General features: G+C 34.2%; 9 protein-coding genes across 9 annotated transcripts; 6 read left to right on the top strand and 3 right to left on the bottom strand.

Annotated features, from left to right (window-relative positions):
* Window positions 1–2708: 2708 nt before the first annotated feature.
* Window positions 2709–3037, top strand: RO3G_05009 (uncharacterized protein; the record flags this gene model as incomplete). Its single annotated transcript, XM_067659599.1, has 2 exons — window positions 2709–2802; window positions 2937–3037. The coding sequence occupies 2 exons, from the start codon at window positions 2709–2711 to the stop codon at window positions 3035–3037; spliced, it is 195 nt and encodes a 64-aa protein (XP_067515700.1).
* Window positions 3038–4615: 1578 nt separating this feature from the next.
* Window positions 4616–5869, top strand: RO3G_05008 (uncharacterized protein; the record flags this gene model as incomplete). Its single annotated transcript, XM_067659598.1, has 4 exons — window positions 4616–4938; window positions 5006–5126; window positions 5657–5665; window positions 5729–5869. 4 exons carry the CDS (start codon window positions 4616–4618, stop codon window positions 5867–5869), a joined length of 594 nt encoding a protein of 197 aa, XP_067515699.1.
* A 1613-nt stretch (window positions 5870–7482) lies between these two features.
* On the bottom strand, window positions 7483–9148 carry RO3G_05007 (uncharacterized protein; the record flags this gene model as incomplete). Its single annotated transcript, XM_067659597.1, has 3 exons — window positions 7483–7917; window positions 7989–8801; window positions 8864–9148. 3 exons carry the CDS (start codon window positions 9146–9148, stop codon window positions 7483–7485), a joined length of 1533 nt encoding a protein of 510 aa, XP_067515698.1.
* A 4271-nt stretch (window positions 9149–13419) lies between these two features.
* On the top strand, window positions 13420–14461 carry RO3G_05006 (uncharacterized protein; the record flags this gene model as incomplete). Its single annotated transcript, XM_067659596.1, has 5 exons — window positions 13420–13809; window positions 13860–13941; window positions 14129–14217; window positions 14266–14365; window positions 14445–14461. 5 exons carry the CDS (start codon window positions 13420–13422, stop codon window positions 14459–14461), a joined length of 678 nt encoding a protein of 225 aa, XP_067515697.1.
* Window positions 14462–14796: 335 nt separating this feature from the next.
* Window positions 14797–15895, bottom strand: RO3G_05005 (uncharacterized protein; the record flags this gene model as incomplete). Its single annotated transcript, XM_067659595.1, has 2 exons — window positions 14797–14927; window positions 14977–15895. The coding sequence occupies 2 exons, from the start codon at window positions 15893–15895 to the stop codon at window positions 14797–14799; spliced, it is 1050 nt and encodes a 349-aa protein (XP_067515696.1).
* A 484-nt stretch (window positions 15896–16379) lies between these two features.
* RO3G_05004 (uncharacterized protein) lies at window positions 16380–16814 on the top strand (the record flags this gene model as incomplete). Its single annotated transcript, XM_067659594.1, has 1 exon — window positions 16380–16814. One exon carries the CDS (start codon window positions 16380–16382, stop codon window positions 16812–16814), a length of 435 nt encoding a protein of 144 aa, XP_067515695.1.
* A 398-nt stretch (window positions 16815–17212) lies between these two features.
* RO3G_05003 (uncharacterized protein) lies at window positions 17213–17969 on the bottom strand (the record flags this gene model as incomplete). Its single annotated transcript, XM_067659593.1, has 6 exons — window positions 17213–17328; window positions 17362–17390; window positions 17443–17482; window positions 17554–17570; window positions 17755–17798; window positions 17895–17969. 6 exons carry the CDS (start codon window positions 17967–17969, stop codon window positions 17213–17215), a joined length of 321 nt encoding a protein of 106 aa, XP_067515694.1.
* Window positions 17970–19777: 1808 nt separating this feature from the next.
* Window positions 19778–20770, top strand: RO3G_05002 (uncharacterized protein; the record flags this gene model as incomplete). The annotated part of the gene is made up of 1 exon (XM_067659592.1): window positions 19778–20770. One exon carries the CDS (start codon window positions 19778–19780, stop codon window positions 20768–20770), a length of 993 nt encoding a protein of 330 aa, XP_067515693.1.
* A 907-nt stretch (window positions 20771–21677) lies between these two features.
* On the top strand, window positions 21678–23840 carry RO3G_05001 (uncharacterized protein; the record flags this gene model as incomplete). The annotated part of the gene is made up of 4 exons (XM_067659591.1): window positions 21678–21771; window positions 21835–22844; window positions 22897–23037; window positions 23109–23840. The coding sequence occupies 4 exons, from the start codon at window positions 21678–21680 to the stop codon at window positions 23838–23840; spliced, it is 1977 nt and encodes a 658-aa protein (XP_067515692.1).
* Between the last annotated feature and the right edge of the window lie 8 nt (window positions 23841–23848).

Genomic DNA, 23848 nt, shown 5'->3' with positions numbered 1-23848 from the left:
TTGTATGTCAATTTGCTGTTCCAAACATAATCTTAGCTTATTGATAAATTTTGGATAGAAAGTTGATCAGAAAAATCTATTTAGAACTGGTATTTAAAAGAGAGAGGCGTTATCAGTATTAGCTAAAGCCATGTAAATTAGTCATAGAAATGCTACATTATGTTTTAACGTTATTTCAAAGCCTCCTACCAGGAATAAAATCTACAGCTACTTGAGTCTTCAGATAACCAATGGATGATGATAAGTTTTCGTTATTAACTTGAATTGATCATATATTTTATGCAAAAAAAGATAATGAAATAAAGGCTGTACAAACTAATTCAAAATTATCTTATTTTAAAGTTTATAATTGTTTTCCAAAGCGAGTCTTGAAAATTTCTTATAAAAGTAAAAATAAAACCAGCGTGGATGAAAAAGCAACTTTCTGTTAATTAGAGTAATACATTATTCACTTGAGTTTGGGAGTCCTAGTATATCACTAATTCCTATACTATATAGATCTTTCTTTCAGTAAATAAGATATACCTGGGTGATGATAAAAGTATGTAATGACCTCACAGTATATTTTTGATTCATAAAATTAAATCAGGCAAATCATTCTAATATACAAGTAAACTTCATACATATATACCTTGCAATAAACTCGATAATTGATAGCATTGTACTGTAATACAAAAAATTGACACAAATTGATGTAAGCAGCCTTGCATTTATATAAGTTTTTACTAATTATTATGCTGTATATTTTTTGTGAACCACCTTTTCTTTAAGAAGGTGAGATAACATTTGTATCAGCAATTTACAAAACAAACCAGCGTAATAAAAAAAGAAAAATATATTTGCACTTTATCTTATGTCATAAAACAGAAACAATGTTTTATGGATTCCATGTCTCTTTTTTATTTGTTTCCTTATTTTTTTTTTCTTTTCTAAGCAGTACACACTTTTCATAGTTTTAGAAAAGATGTAAATTATAAAAATTCTGGTTATTACGTAATTTATATTTAAAATAGTAAAAGGAATGAAGCCACAGTCAAAATATTTCAAAAATGATCATCTTATTCTTTATATAAATAATTAGGCAAAGTAGACAGGAGTATGTTTATGAAAATTCAACTCTTACTTTGAAAAACAGATGTATAAATTACATAAGAAAAGCCTTGGCACAAAACAACCCTGTTAGTTCAATGTGAGGCATGATATGTATAGAAAATAGCCATAGGTATCAAATTAAACCATATCTTTTACAGTTATGTACGTTAAAAGGGTCTTGGAAACGAAAATAAAATTGTGGTTTTTAGGTTATCAAGGCTTTTTAGATTTTAATTAACAGGATTGACCTTATCAAAATAAAATCAGGTAAGATCCATGCCTGGCCTTGCTGCAGACAAGAAAGCTAAAAAAAAGAAAAGGTTATGGAAAAATACAAAAGTGAGTCACTAAAAGGTATAAGAAAAGAACCAAGTTACAGCCAGTGTACCTAGAGTTCAATATGATCATTCTGATTCCCATCTTTTTTCTTTAATAAAAAAAAAAGAAATAGCTTTTTGTGCTTTAAGGCTCTTATTCTTACACATGAAATTAGATGTAAACTAGCTTTTAAAATAGACTTTCTCTACCGTCATGTAAAATGTTACTCTGAATAAAAATAAGGTCAAAAGTCATAAAAAAGGATGAACCTCGTTCTTACTTTGAAAGACAGGCATGAATTACCTTCATAATTCACTATTGTACTATAAGTACCGCATATAATTGATTCTTTTTAAGCATACATAGAATGCTAAGCATATACGCAACATTTCTCTGTGTATTGAATGTAAACAAAAAGAAACATTTTAAAAATATTATGAACAAAACCGATAAGGCTTTTTTTTAAAAAAAAATATTTATATTTATTGTTCCGCGTTACTCAAAAGGATTGGTTTCGATAAGTAGCGGACACAAATCAATAGCATTGAATGTAATAAAAGAATTTATGTAATAAAAAGAAAGATAAAACTAAAAGAGGAGTACTAGCTGAGGCCACCCTCTTCAATGATGTATTGGTGGATATTGCTGCATAAGACTCAACTAAAATAAATATTTTGATCTGTGTAACATATACCAACTTAGCAAACTTATAATATCCAATCAATAAGTGCACGGGTGATTCTGTGCCTAGACAGCATGTGCAGTCACACATCAAAATGTTGCAGTTTTAATGATCACAATATTTTTGCTTTATCTCTATGAAACTTTCTATTTCTCAATAATTTATTAATGAAAATGAGTATGTTTACTAAAGTCTCATTAAAAATTGTCAAATTCATAAAATTACTGACATTATGAAGTTGGGTAAAATCTTGTATATCTACTAAGATGGAATTTGTGCGATTGGTCTTTCATGTACTGCCGACGTCTATCTTGTCAATAACAATTCAAAACAAAGACAGATTCAATCATTCTAGGAAAAAGTAAAAGAAGGCTTTATAGTATAACAGAAAGGGCTGGATAACATTTGAAAAGGACAATACGCAATGGATATTTGCCACTTACGATCAATTTAGATTTCAGCTAAGTAGAATGAATATAACTGCTTCTAGTTCAATGTTTATCTCATCTTTAAAGAGCTTTGAATTTAGCTCGTTCTTTTCAATTCATAAGTATATATTTGCTAAGCAATACAAAGAAAAGGCGATTAATATGGGCACAAAAACATACCAATTAAAATGATTGAAGAAAGATATGAAAAACATTGTGCTGCGACAGCAAGAAAGCAAGGAAAGGAAAACATGATCACTTATGTTTGCTTTTGGGGAGAAGGTTTTAGGTTAATGTTTTCGTGAATAATACAGTAAATCAAGAGGAAGACATCAACATTTTAGCTCGAAGTCCTACCTCTAGTTCATTGAGCTAGTTGAGAGGAAATACAAAATTCCCACAATTCAATAAGATAGTACCAGCTGTCATACTGGCTCTTAAACAAATTCATGGAAAGGATCATGATATTCGGGTTTCGGTTACTGGCTCTCTCAAATTCCTGATTCAAATCCCATAGAGCATACTTGATAAGTGTGAAACAAAATGAAAGGAAACTAAGACCTCTCTTGTCGATTTTGAAGATTTAAATCTGATACTTCAAGTAGAGCGGGAGAGAGTGGGTGTTGGATTTGCTGAATGTGGTGAAGAATATGAAAAGCTGCAGTCAAGCGATAATTGGCGTCAAATAGAGAATATAACAATAGCTTTTTTTATAAAAACAGTCTCCTTAAAATTATATAAAGCACTTCTTTTGTTTTCATCCAGTAATCAATCACTCAATGGCGTGATCGACGCTCAGCCGAACCTCTCATATATCTTGGTTATCCTCTGATGCATTCAAACGCTCATCACAACGGGTTTCAATATCATCTGATTGCTAAGACTAGTCGGGCATGTGACATTCATAAGCAGCGTAATCTTTCTACTCGAGGTCGTGCAGCGGTTTTAAATACTTTGATACTGTCCACACTTTGACATGTTCTCCGTGTCACATGGGTTAGTCTAGCAGCTTTAGGAAATATACGTCGTATCGGTCGAAAATTCCTGATGTTTCATGTTTCTCCTCCCTATGCTTGCCTATACCCTTCATTGCCTCTACACAAGGTGTCATTGGTACTTTTAAGCTCCAACGCCTGGATTTTTTTTCTCTAGATAAATCTGGTTCCCTTAGATAGTTCTGTGCCTTTTTTGCTAATCCGAAGTTCACCACTATACAATACGTGGCTTCTCATTTATTTCTTTATTTAATAAATTTTCGGTCTAGTCGTCCCTACAAAAAAAATTTTCATCCAGTAATCAGATATTGAATTTGAGTTGTATTTTAGGCAAAAAAAAAATATTTTAAAAACGATGAAACAATCTAATATATGCGCATATAACAGAGTCAAAGTATATACGGTTGCGTGGCTTATTGAATTATAAAACATAAAGTTCTACTATATGGAATGTGAGCTAAAACTTTATTTTAGATATCATGAATGGAAAATGATGCTTTTCTTGCACGAAAACCTTATTTATGTTAGGCAACGCATTATTTTTCCTTATTTTAATCTATATTCGGTTTTGTAAGGAAAAAAAAAAAAAAAAAAAAAAAAAAAAAAAAAAAAAGCTATTGAAGTAAGTTAACCCTTAAAGTACTCTTCCTATTGTAAAAATGTATCCGTGATTTATCGTGATATAAACTATATATACAAGGCATGCTAACCAGGTCCTTTCTCTTACTTTTCAGTCTAATATTTTGGCTGTTGTGATATAGAGAGACATGAGACAAATAGGCAGAATAGAAGGACAAAAGCTGATTAATAAGAGCTTAGAATATGCCTCAGCACAATCATTAAGACTTTTGGAGAACTTTAGTGTAGAAGGCATCAGTAGATACACAAGGAGGGGGCCGAGAGTGAAGATGTTGACAGCGAAGAAGAAAAGGAAAACAAGCCAGTTGTCGACCGGTTGAACATGCTGTGCTGTAACAATGTATTATAAAAAGCTATTGGGGTACACTGCTACTCTACTGTGCTAACTGATAGATGTGTATATACCTCAGTTTAAAAATGAGGCGTTTGAAGATGAGGAAGACGCTTTTCTAGCTGATGTTATGAACAAGAACTCATGCATCCAAGAAAAATTGTTTGGCCATACAAGCAAGTTGTTGTTGAAGAAGGATTTAGACACACAAGAAGACATGATATCCAAGTATGATTATCTTCGTAAAGGCGTTAATATATTGGTCCGGTCAATTGTATCTCTTGTTAGGTTATCTCTATCTAGTATCATAAACATGCTCCAGCCCTGCGCATATGAAGCATTAAAGAAGATATTTAACAAGAAAGAGATGGAGACGCTTGAGAGTGCAGAGCCAAGTATATATATTGGACTCTCAGAAGAAGACAAAACACTGTTAAAGAAAATAGTTAAAAGGTAAAGCTTAGAAAAGAATGAGTTGGCCTTGCAATACAATCCTTAGAATAACCTTTGTTTGTTATAGTGGAAGCAAGATGAGCAACACAGACAACATGATAGATGAGATCCTGAGCGAACAACTTCGACTAAGCAACTTACGAATAAAATTCAGCGACACCTACAGGATGCTAGATATCTTGAGATATGTAAGTTGGAAGGGTGAGATGTGATAATCCCTCTGTTGACGTTTGCTTTATTTAACATGATTGACGGCATTGGCTAATATACGGAGAGAGACAGTGAGCTGACGGCACATCATCATTTCGCCAAGCTCTTAGACTACTTGTTCTAAGAAACAATCTTGAAGTTGTTGGAGTATGTAGAACATTATTCATACGTAACGACTGTTGTGCTCTTTATTAAATTTTGAAATTTTAAACTCTAGTGGTGAACATGCTTGCATAATTGTCAAAGAAATAATAGCCACCCACTCCCTTTATCATTTGGCAGAAGATAATGCGCTATCAACTTGTAGAATCAGAAAAATTGATGCCATTATTGCTACCGAAGTTAAGAAAGAGCATGTTGAGCTGTCAACCAACTAGTGGAAGAAGAGCAATGTGAGCTTAGCAATAGCCTTCAAGCAGCAATTAAAAAAACTTACGTTCCAACCTGTCCATCTTGAATCAGTTGGAATGTAAGTTCAATATTCAGACCAAGAATATCTTAGCCATAGATTTCTTTGGTAAGTATTTGCGAGCATTATTTATTGTATTCAAGGTTTTATAATGTTAAAATTTTTTGATAGCTACGCTACGAAGGCTATCTTTACAGTCTTGAGAAGAAAGAAGGTGTTGCTGTGGCAATTTTGGTGGAAGAACTTGTGCTTCCAACCAAGAAGTCGGAGGCCGAGCATGTCTTCCAGACAATCAATACTCTTTTATACTAAATATAAGGCTGCTTTGTCACTTTTTCTACTCGCGAAACTTATCCTTTTCTCACTTGAAAGAATCATGTGCTCAAGCTCTGCAGAAGACGTTGGAGACCAAGAACCAAGAATCAGACTGGGAGGCATTATTCGACGAAAAGAATCTATGGCAACTCCTTGTCAAACTCCTCGAGTGATCGTTCCACCTAAGTTGAAGAAGAAAAAGCTAAATGAAGAAGATCGACAATAAAATATTTGTAAAAAGCAAAGAACGTTAAATACTATTTTACCTTCAGCAACATGACTCTATAAGTCGCTTTCAATTTCGCAAAGTTTTGCTTCCCTTCTGTTTAGTATATTTAATCAAGTTGGTCAATCTTATTCAATATATTAAATTGCGCCTTTGTTAGTTTATTTGAGTATTCAATCTGCATATTTTGACTCCAAAAAATGAGTCTAACAGCAGTAGCATCCATAAAATCATAAATGTTAGCTGTAAACAAGATAAACAATATTTGCTCGGTAAAGGAACGTTCCGGCATTGAAACAGTGATGATTAAAAAAAGTTATTTCTATTCATCTTCTTTACAGCCAAAAAATGTTAAATCGTTTGCTACATTGATTCTGTTGATGACCGATATTTCTTTCTTCTGTACATGAAGGTATCACTGCAATATCAAGAATATATTAGTTTCTACTGAATTGAAGAATGAAAGAGAGAAGTCAAATAATGTACAAATCTGAGTTCACTACTTATGTAAAAGCAAAATGAAGTGGCATGATGGACCTATTCATGTTTGAAGCCAAAGCACCAATACATAAGCACGACAATAATGACAATGCAAAGATCGAGAAACAAAAGGAATTGATGACTGGAATCTTCAAAATGGAAAGATAGAGTGCAAGATCGCATGCAGTTTACTCGTAGATAACAAGCAGTTAATAAAAAAAATGTATGAAAAAAATAAGGTTGATATACATAGTATATGTTAAGTTTGTTTACTCGTTTTGGATATAAATGACAAGAACTTATGGTTTATTGAATTATGAAAAAATTTATACTATAATTAGTAGAAATTATTTTTATCTTATTCATAATCACAATGATATATCATTCACTAAAGATGTGAAAGTGTGGTTATATGTAAAATACCACTAAAAAAATATAGTGCTTTTCCGCTGTTAACTTGTACATGACACACTTTATATTACTTTATAAATATAATATAGTCAGCGCTGTAGCCAAAGGTTTACAAAAATAATAAAAAGAACTCAAATTGAATAAATGTTTATACTTACATATTTGATATTAAATAGCTATTTATATATAGTTTATTTAATAACTCAAAAAACAGGGGTGTGTATTTTATAAAGCAAAGAACGTACTCAGTAAAACGGCTGATATGATATGCATATCTATTGTGTCAATATAGTTATGCAAACAATATGCTTTAATAATGTACGTTTTAAGGGACACTAACAGTTTACACACTAAGATGTGATACATATGATCGTTGTTTTTGTTATAGACATGGTTATGTAGTGTGCTTTTTATGTAATTTTTTTATAACAGGGGAAAAGAAGAATAAAATGGTATTTGAAATGAATAAAGGAGTAAATGTAGATAGTGGTATTCAGCGAATACTCTTATTTCTTCTCAATTGAACTACTTTTTTCTCTGTTAGACGAGCGCTTTCTGAGGCAAGAGGGATTTTTCCATTCGCATCAAATATTCTCCAGAATTTCAAGTTTTCATCCGCTGCTGCTGTAGCAATCACTTGTCCATCAGGGCTCATAGCAGAGTGTAAGATTCTTGTCTCATGTGCGGGAATATCTATAATCTTGTTAAGAGTTGGATAGCCCCAAACTGTAACTTGATTGTGTGGTAAACCGTGAGTAGATACGATTTCTTTATAATGCTGAGACCAATGGAGTGAAGTGACTTGAGAGCCGGCATGAATGGTATTTGCACGTGTACCAGTAACGGTATTCCAAAAGTGAATTTTTTTGTCATCACGACCACCACCTGTGGCAAGGAGATTTCTACTCCATGGACACCAAGCAAGGGCCTAATACAAAAAAATGCAGGGCTTATTTTAAAAAACAAATACTAGAACGTACTTTTTTCGTATATCTATACCTTCACAGCACTAACATGAGTGCGCTTAGTAAACTTGGGTACTGTTGACCTGATATCCCAGATATTGACAGTGTTATCATTACCACCACTTGCAAGCATTTCGCCATCCCAACGCCATTTAAGACCACACACCTCGTCAACGTGACCATGAAGTTGCTTAACGACGTGATTAGCCATACGCACATCATGATTGAAAATACTACCATCACGACCACCAGATGAGATAATGTGTTTATCCCAAGATAAGACGCCAATACGACAATCTTGACCGCGCATGGAACGCAATTTTTTGTTTTTTTGAACATCCCAAATTTGAGTATCTCCGCTTGACGTGCCAACTGCGAGGTATGTGCCATCTGCAGAATATGAAAGGGACGCGACTGTTTCATCAAGATCATAATCAAGCGCTTGGATTGTACCATTATCTGCGCTCCAAAGATATACAGATTTACCAAGACCAACAGCAACTACGTTTGAACAAGACCAGTCAAGAACGTTGAGATAATAATCGTCCGCCATGTATGGCGCGTCTAAGATCTTTTCTGGGGAGGTCAAAATGTGTCTTTTTGCTGAAGCAGAAGTACTCGTGTTCAATCTGGTTTGTGTGTTTTTATTGACATCGACTTTACTGCTGGGTGGTGGAGCTGTTTCATAACATAATATACGCTTATTGGGATAAATACCACAAGCTTTAGCAACTTGTTCTTGATAGCTTTCTGAACCAGCTATTTCTAAACAACTAGTTGGTTGTGTCTTACTCATGAGCACCTGAGCAGAGTCCATATCTGCAATGCCTGGGGTAAGACGGTCATACTAAAATAAAAAGGGAAATCAAATTAAATAAAAATATAACAAGCTTAACTGTAAAAACCTACAACTTCTTTTTTATCGATTTTTTGATGTTTTGTAGTAATAGGTGTGTTTAACCAGGGCTCATTAGCAGCATCCAAGGAAGAGATGGCTGAATGGGAGCGCTTTAAACCAGGTCGAGAATCAGAAGCTGACGCAGTCGTTAAGTTACTTGAGCTTGTATTATTGAAGTGGGATTTTCTTTTTGCGGTCTTAAATAAATCTTCTATAGTTGAGGAGCCCAGAGAAGAAGCAGGTTTAGATGGAGTAGTTGGTTTTGTCGTGTCATCACTTTTTTTGAGTTGATTCATATCAGGCCCTGTAAGTGGCAATTTTTTAATCGGCTTTTCGTCTAACAAAGTCTTTTTAGTTGCTGAAGGAGAAGAATAGCAGGGTGCAGAGGAAGATGATCTAGCAAGAATATGCCGTATAGGGGATGCCGCCCTTTTTATATTTGTGCCTTCTCCACTAGACTCTGATGCGCCTAAAGACATTTGCAACAAAACTAAAACGGGAAAGAAAAGAGAGAAAAAAAAAAAGCTGAATTTAATAATGCGGTTACAAAAGAACAAAAAAATTTGTGTCGAAGGGGGACTGTGACAGGCTTCACAAACGGAAACTGAAATTGGGTCTGCTGAAAAGAAGCACATGTACTTACACAAGAAGGGATGGCTGTAGTAGGTGTGTGATCTACCTAATTTTGGTTGTTCCTATGTTTGACTTGGACTAAAAACAAAACATAGGTTTTGTATATCAGATCAGTTTAGCTTAAGATACTTCACTAGTTCCTTTTTTCTGCGATAGACATGCACCCTCTTTGCACAAAGCATATCATTATGTCATTCTTAAAAGTTTGCATTATAAGGAAAGCATAAATCAATTAAAAATATATGCTTTTATATAGATTTGTTTGTCGTTCGTAGTATAAAAAAACACGAAAGTTTTCATTGGCAAGTATGCTTCTAGCAACTCATGATTCGAATTTGGGATTCACAAGAGCCACAAGCCCCTTGCACCACTCATGTTGATCACTTTGTCATACTGATATCTTGTTTATTTAAACAAGGGACTAGGTGGCAAATTACTGCTTTAAAATAGTAAGGTTTTTGTCGTACCAAAACCCTAGCTAAAAGCTTTAAGGTAGCCAACGACTAAATTGTTAAATTTCTCAGGGCAAATAATTAGCTTCAACAATGACCAAGTATCGTATATCTCTTGATTAGTACTAAATATTTTTCTTTATTTTAGTACTTTGGTTTAAAAATTATGCTAGAGTTTCTAAGGCGAGATCGTATTATTGGTCATACATTTCATATTTAGATGAAATGGCAGATTGGGTACCTTTTAAGTGATCATAAGAACGCTAATTGATAGGCAATGGATAAGTTACCACTACCTGAAAATTATATCAGATTGGGTTATTAAAAAAATTGTTAGTTAAATACTATTAGCACACTTTCGCCGAAGTCTATCATACTTTGTTGTATTTAATTGTCGTGGATTCTTTCAAAGAAAAACAGACCTCTTTGCCCACTTGTCTTTTCTATTGATGATGCTAAGTAATAACCGTAAGATCGCAGAGAAATATTCTATTAATTTGGTCTCTTTCAGGATATCGATGCTGAGCGATGTTGTCACTGACCACCAAAATTGTATTAGTCAAGCTGGAGTTACTAGGATGTAAAATTTGGTGTGATTTTACTTGATTTTGCTGGTTACTTGAGATTAATTTTCATACTGAATAAGGAAACAATCCCATTTTCGATCATGAATGCTGAAACTCATCTTTATCTGCTGCTGTTGGCCGCCATCCAACCCCAATACTGTTGAATTCTGCTATCATATTATGAAGTAAAGGTTTCCATTGTTAACCTGATCGCCTGTATTTCCTAAATCTTCTTGAATATCATTCTCGATAGGTTGTAATTAGGAATTGGTTGTGCTGGCATTTACATAGATTGTCGCTGCTGATTGAGATGAAGTAGGTTTGATGATCGACATTTAATTCTTGATTGACGACGTCTTCAAAGATCGCTTGAAACCTTGTAAGCTTTAGTTTGACAAAGAGCACATTTGACACCAAGAGATTGATTCCTCATTAAACTCTCCGCTAAGTTTCTTTGTGAAGACCTTGTAGAATCTAGGTCTCTCCTACTGCCAGGATAAGTGCAATCTCTTCCCTAAAAGTAATGCAATCCATCTACAGGTCTTTATTAAATCCTAAGCTTGTATGATACATAAGCTATCGTATTTACCTTGTAAAATACTTGCTGTTCGTATGAGGTTACCCAATCCCTGTATAAGAAAGATTAAACAACCAAAATTATACTACTTACTACCTCCTCGTCAAAGCTACTTTCTAGTATCATCTAAATAAAGCCATTAAGCTTGATTATGGTCGACATTTAACTTGTTTCGGTTTTTTAATCTGCCTTTATCGTATATAACGATTGATCAAATGTGTTTTATTTCTCAACTTAAATTCTAATAGAATTTACATAGGTTCATTCACTAAGTTTTCGAATATTACTCAATCTTATTTTGTTTATTTATTACTTGCATATATCTCAACTTGTACTGTCTATCATCTTTATGAATACGATAAAATAATATGCTTGATAATAACTTTACAGCTATGGTATCCAAAAGTAGCAAATATTGTGATGCTCTAAAATATGAAGTTGGGGACAGACGAAAGAAAAAGTAAGAAATGCTTTGATAAAAGGCTGTTTCCCTATGTTCAATATTTCTTTGAAGCCTATGGCAAGTAATTTGGACCCTTCTATGCTCAGTTGGACATATATAAGCTTAAAAAGCCCTGAATAATTTAGATAAGCAAAGTATATTTTAACTACCTGAAGTTTAAAACCAGTAGCTATTACCACTAAGCTGCTTTCTCAAGAGTATGAAGATACTTTTCCCCCTCAGGTGCAAGTACTTACTTGACTTCATTCAAGAAAAAGTAGCACTTTCGCCAGCTTTGTAACATGTGGCTTCATATGTAATACTTTCCCAAAATCGGAATAGCTGATTTTTTATTCTTATCAAGTCAAATCCAACAGTATCTAAAAGTCTCTTCACTACAAACACGGCCCTCTAAATTTTTTTCTGATAAATAATCATCGCCATTATAAATAAATAAGTACAATAAAAATGTCTGCTTGCTAAGAAAAAGAAACTTTTCGAAAGCAATAGGCTGCATTTTCTACTATTCTTTTGCATCTTATGGAGAATATATTAGTGAAAATTAGCAAAAGATAATTCTATGTTTATCTCTTGAAATAGTTAAGCTTTCATTTTTTGATATAAATACTACGAGTGTAGAATAAGAGCATACTAAGAAAAATTTAGATAATGATAATATTATCAGAGTTTGATGGTTTAAATTTTTTTTTGGCGCAAGATCTATTAGAAAAAAATAAGAAGGCCATTGGTACATAAGGTTGAAATGGGAGGAAAGCATGTTGGTAACAATCAAACTTATTAAAGAAGGCTCGTGAAAACTCACTTTTCTCTTATACAATCTCAGCCATACTTCTTTGTGGACTAAAAAAGAACAGGATTTGGATCAAAGTCACGAAAAAATTTGGAACGACTGTTTTGAAAAGCTGCACTATATTTTAGATTTCTTTTTTGGAAATGGAATGGATAGAAAATGTTGCGAATGAGATCGGTGGCTGCCGTTCTTTAATAGAAAGCATAGTATCAAGAATTACTTTAAACAAAGCAGATCCATTATCAAAATTATTGAGATCTAAAGGAGTAATTTTACATGGAAAGCCAGGAGTAGGAAAAACAGCTTTAGCTACTTCAATTTCAAGTAAAGACGACATATTAATAGCTGAATCAGACTTGTACTTATACACAAATAGGACATTCAGGCATCCCATATTATATATTATGCAGTTCAGATATATTTCAAACGGGTAAAGTTATTAATATAAAAGAATATTGAAAAATAGTAATATAGAGAATACTTAGAGGAAGGGGCTAGCGAAGTAAAACTTATAAAATTTTTTGAACAAGCCAAGCAGCATGATATGGCAATACTTGTTGTGGATGAAATTGATATTATTACAGGAAAATGGTCACCAAGGAAATCTAATTTAGATATTCGTATTTCGTCAATGTTAATGCGACTGATAGACCAATCAGAGAGGAATACATTCATTATAGGTAAATAGACAGACAATTCTTAAAGCAATATCATGTTTAAACTAAAATAAAAATGGATACAGGAACGACTAGCAGGCTACACGCAATTGACTCTAGATTTTTAAGGTCAGGTAGACTTGACATAATAGAAGAAATAGCAATAAAACGACCTCAACAAAGATATGAAATATTACAAATCATTACAAAATGTAAAAAAAATTATTAATCTAGATAGTTTGCTAAGCTTACCTTATAAACCTTAGCTTTACCATTTGAGTCGTTAGAAGAGCGAAATGCTATACTTCATGAAGTTTCCAAGATAACACACGGATATATTCCAAGTGATTTACAAAATCTTTGCTCTCAAATAATTTTACAAATAATAAAGCAAGAAGCAAATCAACACCAAGAACAAACTTTTATAAAAATGTCCAATTTTGTGCAAGCTTTAACGATTGTCAAGCCCTCAAGTTTAAGCGAGTTTGGTTCCAAGATACCTCTGGTGACTTTCTCAGATATTTATGGATTAGATGATATCATACAAGAGATCAGGGCCTGTATCATACAGCCATTCCAGCATCCAGAAAGCTACCTTCAACTTGGTATTGCGCCGCCAAAAGGAATCTTGTTGCACGGGCCCACAGGAGTTGGTAAAACCATGCTTTGCTCAGCCTTGGCCTCCGAAACAGGTGTCAACTTTATACTCGTTGAAAGTTCACAGATACGATCAAAAGTTGTAGGAGAATCTGAAAAGAGTATTGCAAAATTATTTGCCCAAGCACGCGCCAACTCTCCCTGTATATTGTTTATTGATCAAGTATGAGCCTTTCTTAGCGAGTAGAACGCATGTTAACTTATTTATGTTAGATTGATATGTTGTTGCCTAAAAGAGGTACCAGTCGTTCAACTGAAAATACTAGCGATCGTATTGTCACCAGTTTCTTGACAGGTATAAAAAAAAAAGAAAAAGAAAAAGAAAAAGCAAAGTAATGATTATAATAAAAGAGATGGACGGCCTTTTGACAAAGACATCAAAAGACAATGCACAAATTGATATGCTTGTCATTGCAGGTAAAAATAGAAAAAAAAGAGACACTCAGTATTACAATCTAATATCTCCACTTTATAAATGATAGCAACCAATCGCATTGAAACAATGGATCCAGCTGTATTAAGACCAGGAAGATTTGATGAGCGTATCTATATACCCTTACCGAATAACTTGGTAATAAAAAAATAGACCTGAAAATGCAAAACTAATATAATTTAATAGCAACGCTTGCAAATTATTAAAGGCATATGCTCAAGGATGCCGATATCCTTAAAAGAGCAAGAAATGGATGAGTTAGTTCAGGCAACGTCTAACTGGTCGGGTAATAGTATTTTAAAACAAATATACATGCATGTAAACTGAACTTGTTTTGTAGGAGCTCAATTAGATAATTTATTTAGAGAAGCAGCTATGGTAAGCTTAAGAGAGAATGTAAATAATACAAAGGTAAGGAAAATACCGGAATTTTTGTTTAACCTATATTTTGACTAACGTTTTGTTAAAAAGATTGAATTATCGCACATAAAATTGGCTTTTTAAACATCATGTTTTTTCAAGCCATATATGATGTATGAAATTATCTCATTATTATGTTGTTGTATTTACACACAATAAAAACTATAATAATGATAGGCTGCTTCGATGTTTAAGTACTTTTGTTCTTGTTTTCAGAACAGAACTTTTTAAATATGCCAACATAAACCGTCTTTTATTGCTCTAGTTTTATTTACTTTTTAGGGAAATTCTATATACTCAAGCTACTTTATTAGCAGGTTTCTCACTGCTCAATGCTTTCTTCACATCAAATTCTTTCAATGAGCCATTTGGTGCTTCTTTTGCTTTCAGCTTTTGTTGTTTTCCTATGTATGCTTCAACTCCAATAGCTAATTTAGAAGTTAGAATTGTTATCTTTCAAAATATGCATATTCATACCTGTAAACACAAGCACAACACCAATCCATTGACCAAGAGTAAGTGTATGATTAAACCAAAACAGACTGAGTAACATTGTAAATAATTTACGAGTAACAGTGACAGTGACTAAACGAAGACTTCCATAATGTTGGAGGGTATAAAAGATAAAGCATTGACCAAGTGCACCGCATAAGCCAAATAAGAGTACATCACGAATGACAGCCGGATGTTGATGAAAAAATAAAAGTGCTTGCTGTAATTCGTCATTGAAAGGATGTAAGATTAAATAGGAAGCAGAAAATAAGGAGCCCATCACATTCATGTAAAACATCATATGCTGACCACTGACAACCTGTTTGTATTTAGTAAATATCTGATCTTGTGTAGCGTTTGTAAGACCGTCGATCGATAAGTTGGTACAAAGCAAGAAGAGACCCCACAATGAACTAGTGGCAGCAGCCTTTTTCGAAGAAGTAGTTTCATGATACAGCATAAACATAGAAACACCAACTGTTACCAAGACAACACAGAAATATTTGTGCCAATCAAATTTGCGTCGATAAACAAGCACATTCATTATTAACACTGGAACAAGCTTACATGATTTTCCAAGAATCATAGTTGGGTAATCAATGTGTTTTAATGCTGCATATCCAAATGGTGATCCAATACAATTGAAGAATGCAACTTGTGAATATTTAAGATATAAACTGCGTGGTGTTTCTTTGATGTTCAAGCTTTTTCCAGAAGCTTTTAAATAAATTAACGCAACAATGGCAGCTATCATAGACTGCACCAAATTGAGAACAATAAAATATTTGAACTTCTTTGCTGGCAGTGTGTCTCCATATGGTGTTGTACTAACACGCTCTTGAACTACTCCCCAAGTTAAAAAGCATGTATAGATTCCAATGACACAGAGTGTAAAACGAAGCATGTCAAAAGAAACGTAAAGAAAAAGGGGGGCGACCTATTAATTTAGTTTTAAAGGTGTTTAAATTTTATTGGTCAAATAACGGATTTATAAATTAATTACATAATGTTAGGTATACGGCCAATTAGAACTGGAGTAATTCATGATCCGCATAAAACGTTTAAACAACATTATCCAATGCTTCAATTGGAAACTTGCAGTTGATGATCAATTAGCTAGGCAGATATGAATGCTTTAAATATAAAAGGAGAGTATGCGTTTTTTTTTAGGATAGCTATCCTCAAAACAGTAACCTTTTGTTAATTTTTTATACTGCTTTATTAATATATTATCTATTTTCTACTTGCTAGCTTTTTCTTTTATTATATATATTCATTATTGCTATTACTCTTATTTTATTTTTTTATTTGCGCGAATTTTTTCTCAAAAGTATACCAATGATTTCGGAATAAATCGTATTCCTGACTTTCCCATCCTTTGGCTTCCCATGACTCGATTGGAACGTGATCGATGTCTGCGCTGGAGTTTGGGCGGGTTACCTGAAGGAAAGCCAAAGCCATGTCCTTACCACCGAAGTCATCTTTCCACGAAACAGCACTCCATCCGTCGTTTGAACGTGCGTCTTCGACTACAAATGCCTCTCTCAGTCCTTGGTCCTCTGTCTTTTCTGTTGAATCAGTTGTCTAAGAAACCTCTTCTGTCTCCTCAGAAAGCTGTTGCTTGGAGAGTTCGATGGCTCGTTATTTATACATTATTACATGAACTCGATTACTTGGCCTATAAAGAGACGACAACTATCCCTCTAGAACCTGGCGCTCAACACTTAAAGTGGTTATCCCAGAATTGGTTTCAAGTGCTTCAAGTATTATCTATTACCTTTTCCCTTATACATTTTTACCTTTATGCCCAAAAAGTTTTTTAGTTTTCCTTTTACTTTATTGATCTGACATTGCCTTCAATGTATTTTAAAAACTATGTGCCCCTTTCATCTTTTTAAAAATTTAAGCATTCTTTCGTTAGGAGTACGACTAAACAAGCTCTTATTTATAAAAAAAAGAAGTTATTTTGACAAAATTCTTTATAAGATTATTCTATGTTAAAAGGTAACTGAAGAGAAAAATCTATAGCTAAGCTTTAGACTGTCTTTTATTTGCACTAATTAGAGGATTGCTGAATTTATAGCAATATTCAGAAGCAAAGGATTTGCTAACGGCATGCTCCTTCCTTTAAAAACAATATAGTCAACGGTCGTCTCGATTAAAGACTCAAAACGATGTTTAGTTTTAATACTGTTTAACCTTATACAACTGCTCCTCTTCATTATTTCACAAGATTAAATGGCCTATGGAAGATTATTCGTTTTGCCATCAAAGCAAAGTAAGGTTGTGCAAGAGGCTTTGAACCACATTCTATAAATCCTCTCTTGTCTGAGCCAACTATTCCAAACGTGTATGTTTTCATATACTTACATGTAAAATTAAAGCAGACATAGTATTTACTATATTGTATATGTGCTAAAAAGAAGTACATATCACATAAGCATAATGTACTGTAGTACTTTGGACAATCTTGATTGAAGGAAATAAAAAACTAATATCAAATCATTTTAGTATTGTTAAGGTTAAGCATCTTGCGGTGGTCAAAACCAATCTTGTTCTTACCTTTATTCTTGAAAAGGCTAAATTTTCCAGCGAAAGTAACTTCACTCCCTTATTAATGCATATCTTCATGAGACAGTAAGCCTCTTACATTTTTTCATTAATATGAGAGCCAAGAACTAGAAATTACTTTATCACTAACAATAAATATGATTCGGCAGTTTTGAAATCACATTTGGGTTCATGAACTTTAATGGTACTTACTATGGCTTCAAGCTATCCATAGAGGACAAATTGGTAGGATATAGCTTTATTGAGATTTGTGCACTATTGTGTAGAATACAACTGTGACTCTTAATCACGATATAACAATCATAGTAAGAGAAAGAAGTATTTTATTTTACTTTGAGCTCTAGCTCATCATTAACAGCAAATTCTGTAATTATGGACAACATACATGTATCTGCGAAAATGTGCATTTAATTCTTAATTTGGCCAAAGCCGTTTCAATTCGACACTACTGTTTGGTTGTCATGACTAAATATAGAATAGTCGCGATCTCATATTTTGAAAAGTATTGTCCAAAACAAGATTTCAAATTATCTAAAAAAACTTTGCTAGTTTGAGCCCATTTGGTTAAATCATCCAAAAAAAAAATTTTTTTTTTGTAAATTAAGTTATTTATTAAGCTTTGAGTCACACATCGCGGAGTGGTGTGACTAGATTATTTAAAATATATTTTCAGGGAATAAGGGAATATGGAAGCATAGTGCAGAGGATGACAGAGTAAACAAGGTGATTATTCCAGTAATGGATGTTGATTTGTTAGCACTGAAACTTGAGATAAAATCTTTGAAATGATTGTGTTCGCATGAAAAGGGACTCCTTGAAGGACGAATTGCCAATAGAAATACCATATATACCATAAGAAGGTGGAGACCACTGTAAGAAAACGTTGCAATTGAGCAAGAGGAAGAGTATGTGGAGGTACAAGTGTTAGGAGGAATTGACATAGGGCTTCTGATGATAAGTTTAACTCAGGATACCATGTCCTAAGGATAGAATTCCATATGGTAAGCTTGAGGGGGCAAAATACCAGAAAATGTTCAATTGAGTCTTCACAAAGTCGACATAGTCGACATTGAGCACTGTCAGCTAGTTGGAGGTTGCAAAGAGATTTCATAGTGGGCAACCTGAGATTAAGTGTTCTATACCAAACTGTCCGTGCTTGGAGAAGCATATTCGCATTCCAAAACAAATGAAGGCGAAACTTAGGGATATGGATCCTGGTTTGGTAATCAGAGGGATCCTTGAGTTGTCGATATTTTGCAGAAGTGAATTTTTTCCACAGCAATAAATTTCGAAATTGTTGAGAGCGCGTCGGCCGTACTATCATCGACAATTATCGGAATCATCCAAAAATTACTTTTTATTTTCCAAAAAAAATAATGTTCTGACTTTAAAACAAATAATAGATATTAACAATGAAACCATTGATGGCTACTGTCTTAAAGCTAGGAGATTCAACTCTGACTTGCAATTAACAGCATCAAGACTAGTCAAATTGTTGGCCTACGCAGACGACATACTCATATTTATCAACTCTAAGGAAGAATTTCTACAACTACAAGAGCGTCTAAAAGTATATAATGGTGCGTCCAACTCTTAAGTAAATTACTCCAAGTCGGTGGCATTTCCTTTAGCCGGTGGAAATACATTCAACAATCGAGAACTCAAAGAACTAATCATTCATAATGGTCTCAGGTGGTTTGACTCTCAATCATTAGGCTACATCAAGTATCTTGGATACCCAATATGGTTCACCAACGATCAACGAACTATATTCCATAAAGAAACCATCCGCAAGCTTGAAAGCTCGGTTAACATTCATTCACAGCGTCAACTTTCCGTTTATGGCAGAGCACACATTGCTAATACACTCATACTCTCCAAGTTGTGGCATTTTCTGCGAATTACAAGTCTCCCAAAAAGCTTTTACAACAAGGTGTCTTCTACTGTGTATCAATTCGTGACTCACAACTTGTTTCCCAGGATTGCTCGGACAACTCTAGAACAGCCGAAAAATAAAGGTGGTGTTTCATTATTGAATGTAGAAGTTCAGCAAAAGATTTTCCAGTTTCGATATATCAATCCATTGCTGTTAAACTGTCGTCAAAGGATACCAGACTTCCTGTACAAGATGTTGATATTTACTTTGCAATCTTCCTTTGATGCTCCCTCACATGTCATCCCTTTGATATTCAAACATTCCAGATCATACAGTAACATGAAAGGCCTCCATCCACTAATCCCCATGTTTAGTGCTTTGGACTCCTGTCCTCGTTTATCTACAGAAAATGACTTGACAATATCATCACAAACTAGTCTACTCATTCCCTTCAAAGATATATGCGAAGAAGACCCACAAGAGAAATTCAAGTTTAGTAAGTTTCTTCAAGCACAAAAAGCATATCATTTCTTTGAACAAGATTTCCTTTCAAATGGTATACAGTTCAAAAGCAGACAACATTGTGGCTCTCCCAATATTCTACAAAAAATCAAAAATGCTGTACTTACTGGAAACCTTATCTTCAAGCCATATTTTGCATCTTTATTATCAGCTGAACAGCAAGACCTTGAATTGGACAATGAAGAGCATCCAACTGAACCAAATATCAACTTTGACCCATTCATTCAACAGATGAGCTATGAAGATATCAATATAACAGCATTGAAGAATCGTCAATTAAAGACAATGTTTAGCTTCAACTCAAACTCACAAATCACAAATATAAGTCATAACAACTGGAAAGCTTTTATCAGTAGCCCTATGCACCATATTCCTAGGAATGTATGGTACAGACTTCTCCATAAGAAATTATCCACTCGCGCCAATTTGCATAGAATCATCCCAGCAAAGGTAGATGACGACTACTGCCAATTGTGCAAGCTACCAGAAACAGAGCAGCATATGCTCTTTACTTGTATTCAAAAGCAAGACTTGTGGAACGCAGCCTTCAAGAAATACTTGTCAAATCCTAAAGATCCCAACTGTAGCTCAATATTCGAGGATTTATCCACACTTAGATTATCCAAGTATTACATCTTACACTATCATGACAAGTTTACAATCTATGATTTTTTTGCTGCAGTCATTCGATTCATTTGGAAAGCCCACTGGCAACAATTCTTTGAAAAGACTCCTGTCGTGGATGAGATTGTCATCAATCAAATCCAGAAGGAGCTATTGAAACTATCTGGTTACAATCCTCTATGCTAATTTCTTTTGTATTTTCGCGACAAGTCACTGTTTAATACACTTGTATCGCTCTTAATCCTTATACTCTTTGATGAGTTTTAATAAACATTAAAATTTTCATCCATAAAAAAAAAAAAAAAAAAAAAAAATGATAGATATTAAATTTAGCCAATAAACGATAGCATGAAGTGAATTTTAATTCTATCCCACTCTCAGTGATGATATTCACCAAAATGTTATTTTAATCTCAGACGATTCAGTGAACTTTTCTCTCTTACTTTAATGTCTCTTACACATTAAAATGTCAACCAAAAGAAGACAAAGCTCGACCTATAGTGCTGAAGAACCCTTTGAATTTGTAGACTATACATCAGTATCTAATTTCGAAAGACTTGTTACGCAAATTGAAAATACAATATCTGCTTGGGGTTTAAGAAACGGCGCTTTTGGTATCTTTTCTGACGAGCAAATTTCAGCTGAAAAGGCAGCTCTTGGTGGAATTTGTTCAGAAGAGTGTACGAGACAACAAGTCATTTCAATAGGTGATGAAGTATTCCATTTTTCTTACCATTATCAGCCGACAACTGCAGAGAACGATACGTTTCCTTTGGCGGCTGAAAACTTTTATCGCTTTCATTCTCAACAATATCACCCACTGCATCGATGGTCCGGACAGAATAGACTTCTCATTTTGAGTCCAGTCAATGATTCGATCAAGAAAAGGTTATTTTTGGGTGGGAGGTCGTCTATAGAAATTCACCAAGCAAAGCACCTAATCTCTGCTTGTGCAACTGCTTTTCAACACGCGGGATGCCAAGTGCCAGCTTTTACACCTATTGGTCAGGAAAACCACGACATGTACATAGGATATATGCAAACAGTATCAAGTGAAGGTCATTCATTGAATAATACTGAAGTCAGATTCAATATGACCATTGTTACGCCACCAAGTTCTTTATCTTGCTTGGACGAATTGAAATCTTTATTCATTCAGAAATTATGCGCTCGACGAGAGGATTGTGGTACGTGATTTGCGTTTATGTTGATTTATTTTATTTCATATCTGACATAATTGCTTAAATAAGGTAAACCGGGATATAACGAAGAGGATGTTTGGACAACGGCTGTTTACACTTATGATTTAAAAAATTGGTTTGAAAGCGATTGGAAACAATGGCCCGAGACAGAAGTTATACGTGGAAATTTAAACACAAGAGGTGGTTTTAGTGATGAATTTGAATCTTTGAATCATCAAACAGAGCAATTCAAAAAACAATTAGATGAACATAAGCTACCGTTTGGATCATACAATGATCCACTTCGTTCTTTGACTTTAAGTGCACTGTTTCCATTTTGGCAGGATGGATTTTATGATGATTCACAATCGACGAACATGGATGCCTTAACTGCCAAACGATGGATACTTTCCCGAAAGTTTGCACCAAAAAGCCAACAAAGAGCAGATTTATCTACTTTAATTGAGCAAATTATTGATTCCTGGATAAAGGATCCATCCAATCGTGAATACCTTGCCCCTTATGATGAAGGTAATGATGAATACGCTAGCGATCGTTCACTGCACCGTGGCCTCTTTTCAGTAAACGCATCACGTAGTAACAGTAGCAGCGTCTCTAGTAGTGCAGCGGATAGCTCGGGGGGATTAAGGATAGGCGATGAACAAGTAACAGTGGTAAAATCTGATCAAATTGAAGAAATGCTGGATACTTTATTTGCCGATAGCACATACATATCAAGCAAAGAACAGCAAGAAGACAATAAAGAATTTTTGGATTCTAAAAGATTAATGCTAAAGCTTAAATCAAACTCATGTGTACCTTATAAATCGCTTCTTTGGGATTTGTTACTTTTTACGATTGAAGCCCTGGCAAGCAACAACTTGAATTCAAACAATCGAAGACAAAACTTCGCAGATTTCATGGGATTTTTTAGGATTGTATGGGCTGAAACACTGCGCAAGATCCGTTGGCACTGGGAAAAACTTGAACCTATACCTAAAATGAATCCTTTTTTATATGACAGCGATGGGGAAATAGGGTCAGACAAAACATTGGGCATAGATCTTCGATTTAATATTGTAAGTGATAATTTATATGCAAACTTTTTATATGCCTACTGTATTTGTTTAGCTGTTTCAAAAACTATCCATGATCAACTGCTGTATTCATCGAAAACGTCAAGACAACAACATAAAGGCCACTAAAAATACTTCGGATCATAATTATAAGATACTGTCTAGTAACACACATGAAAATGGCATCCAGTCAAAGGTAATTGATTTAAAACAAATAAATAAAAGTTCTTTTTTCTTTCTTTCTGTTATTTAATGTATCACTTACAGAAAACTGTTGAAGACTCCGATTCAACAGATGAATTTTTTGATACAGTTGAAGATACAGACGGCTCATTAAATACTGAAAACCAACAATCTCTGGATGAAGAGGTAGAAGAAAGCGCTGAAAATTCCCATCCATTAGCAGGCTCATATGTACGGCTTCCATTCATTGCTCAGTTTCATAGTGAAGAGGTAAAGGCAGCAGTTATTAAAGATACCAATGTATCCGAAGGACGTTTACATGAGCACAAAGAGGGATTAAAATTGTTGAAAACTGGAGAGCCATTACATGTTCCCATCACCCAAGACCCAGGCTTCATGACTGAAGATATGATTAGAGAACAAGCTGAAGCTTTTGAAAATATGGGTTCATCAGATCACGCTACGCTGAGGAGAGCACAGCTTCAATCACAGCAGCTGTACTCTGATATGCAAGCCTTTAAAGCTGCAAATCCTCATGCATGCTTAGAGGATTTTATAAGGTGGCATTCTCCTCGAGACTGGATTGTACCTGAAGGGAAATCAAATGAAGAAGGCTGTCTCAGTAAAAGAATGTCTGAACCTAACAATATTTGGCAGGAACTCTGGAATTGCTCACGCAGAATTCCTTGTACTCGTCAAAAGCCTTTATTTGATATATGTACTGAAGCAGAAAAAGCACTCAAATTCTTAGAGGCAATATCTGCTCATGAATTTTTCGCACTGCAAGTTTTTATTCTATTGCACTTTTTATCCTGACACTAACT

Source organism: Rhizopus delemar, genomic scaffold, assembly GCF_000149305.1.
Source record: "Rhizopus delemar RA 99-880 supercont3.3 genomic scaffold, whole genome shotgun sequence".
NCBI classification, from domain to species: domain Eukaryota; kingdom Fungi; phylum Mucoromycota; class Mucoromycetes; order Mucorales; family Rhizopodaceae; genus Rhizopus; species Rhizopus delemar.
Note: the sequence above shows the minus strand (reverse complement) of the source record. Positions and strands in the feature narration are given on the sequence as shown.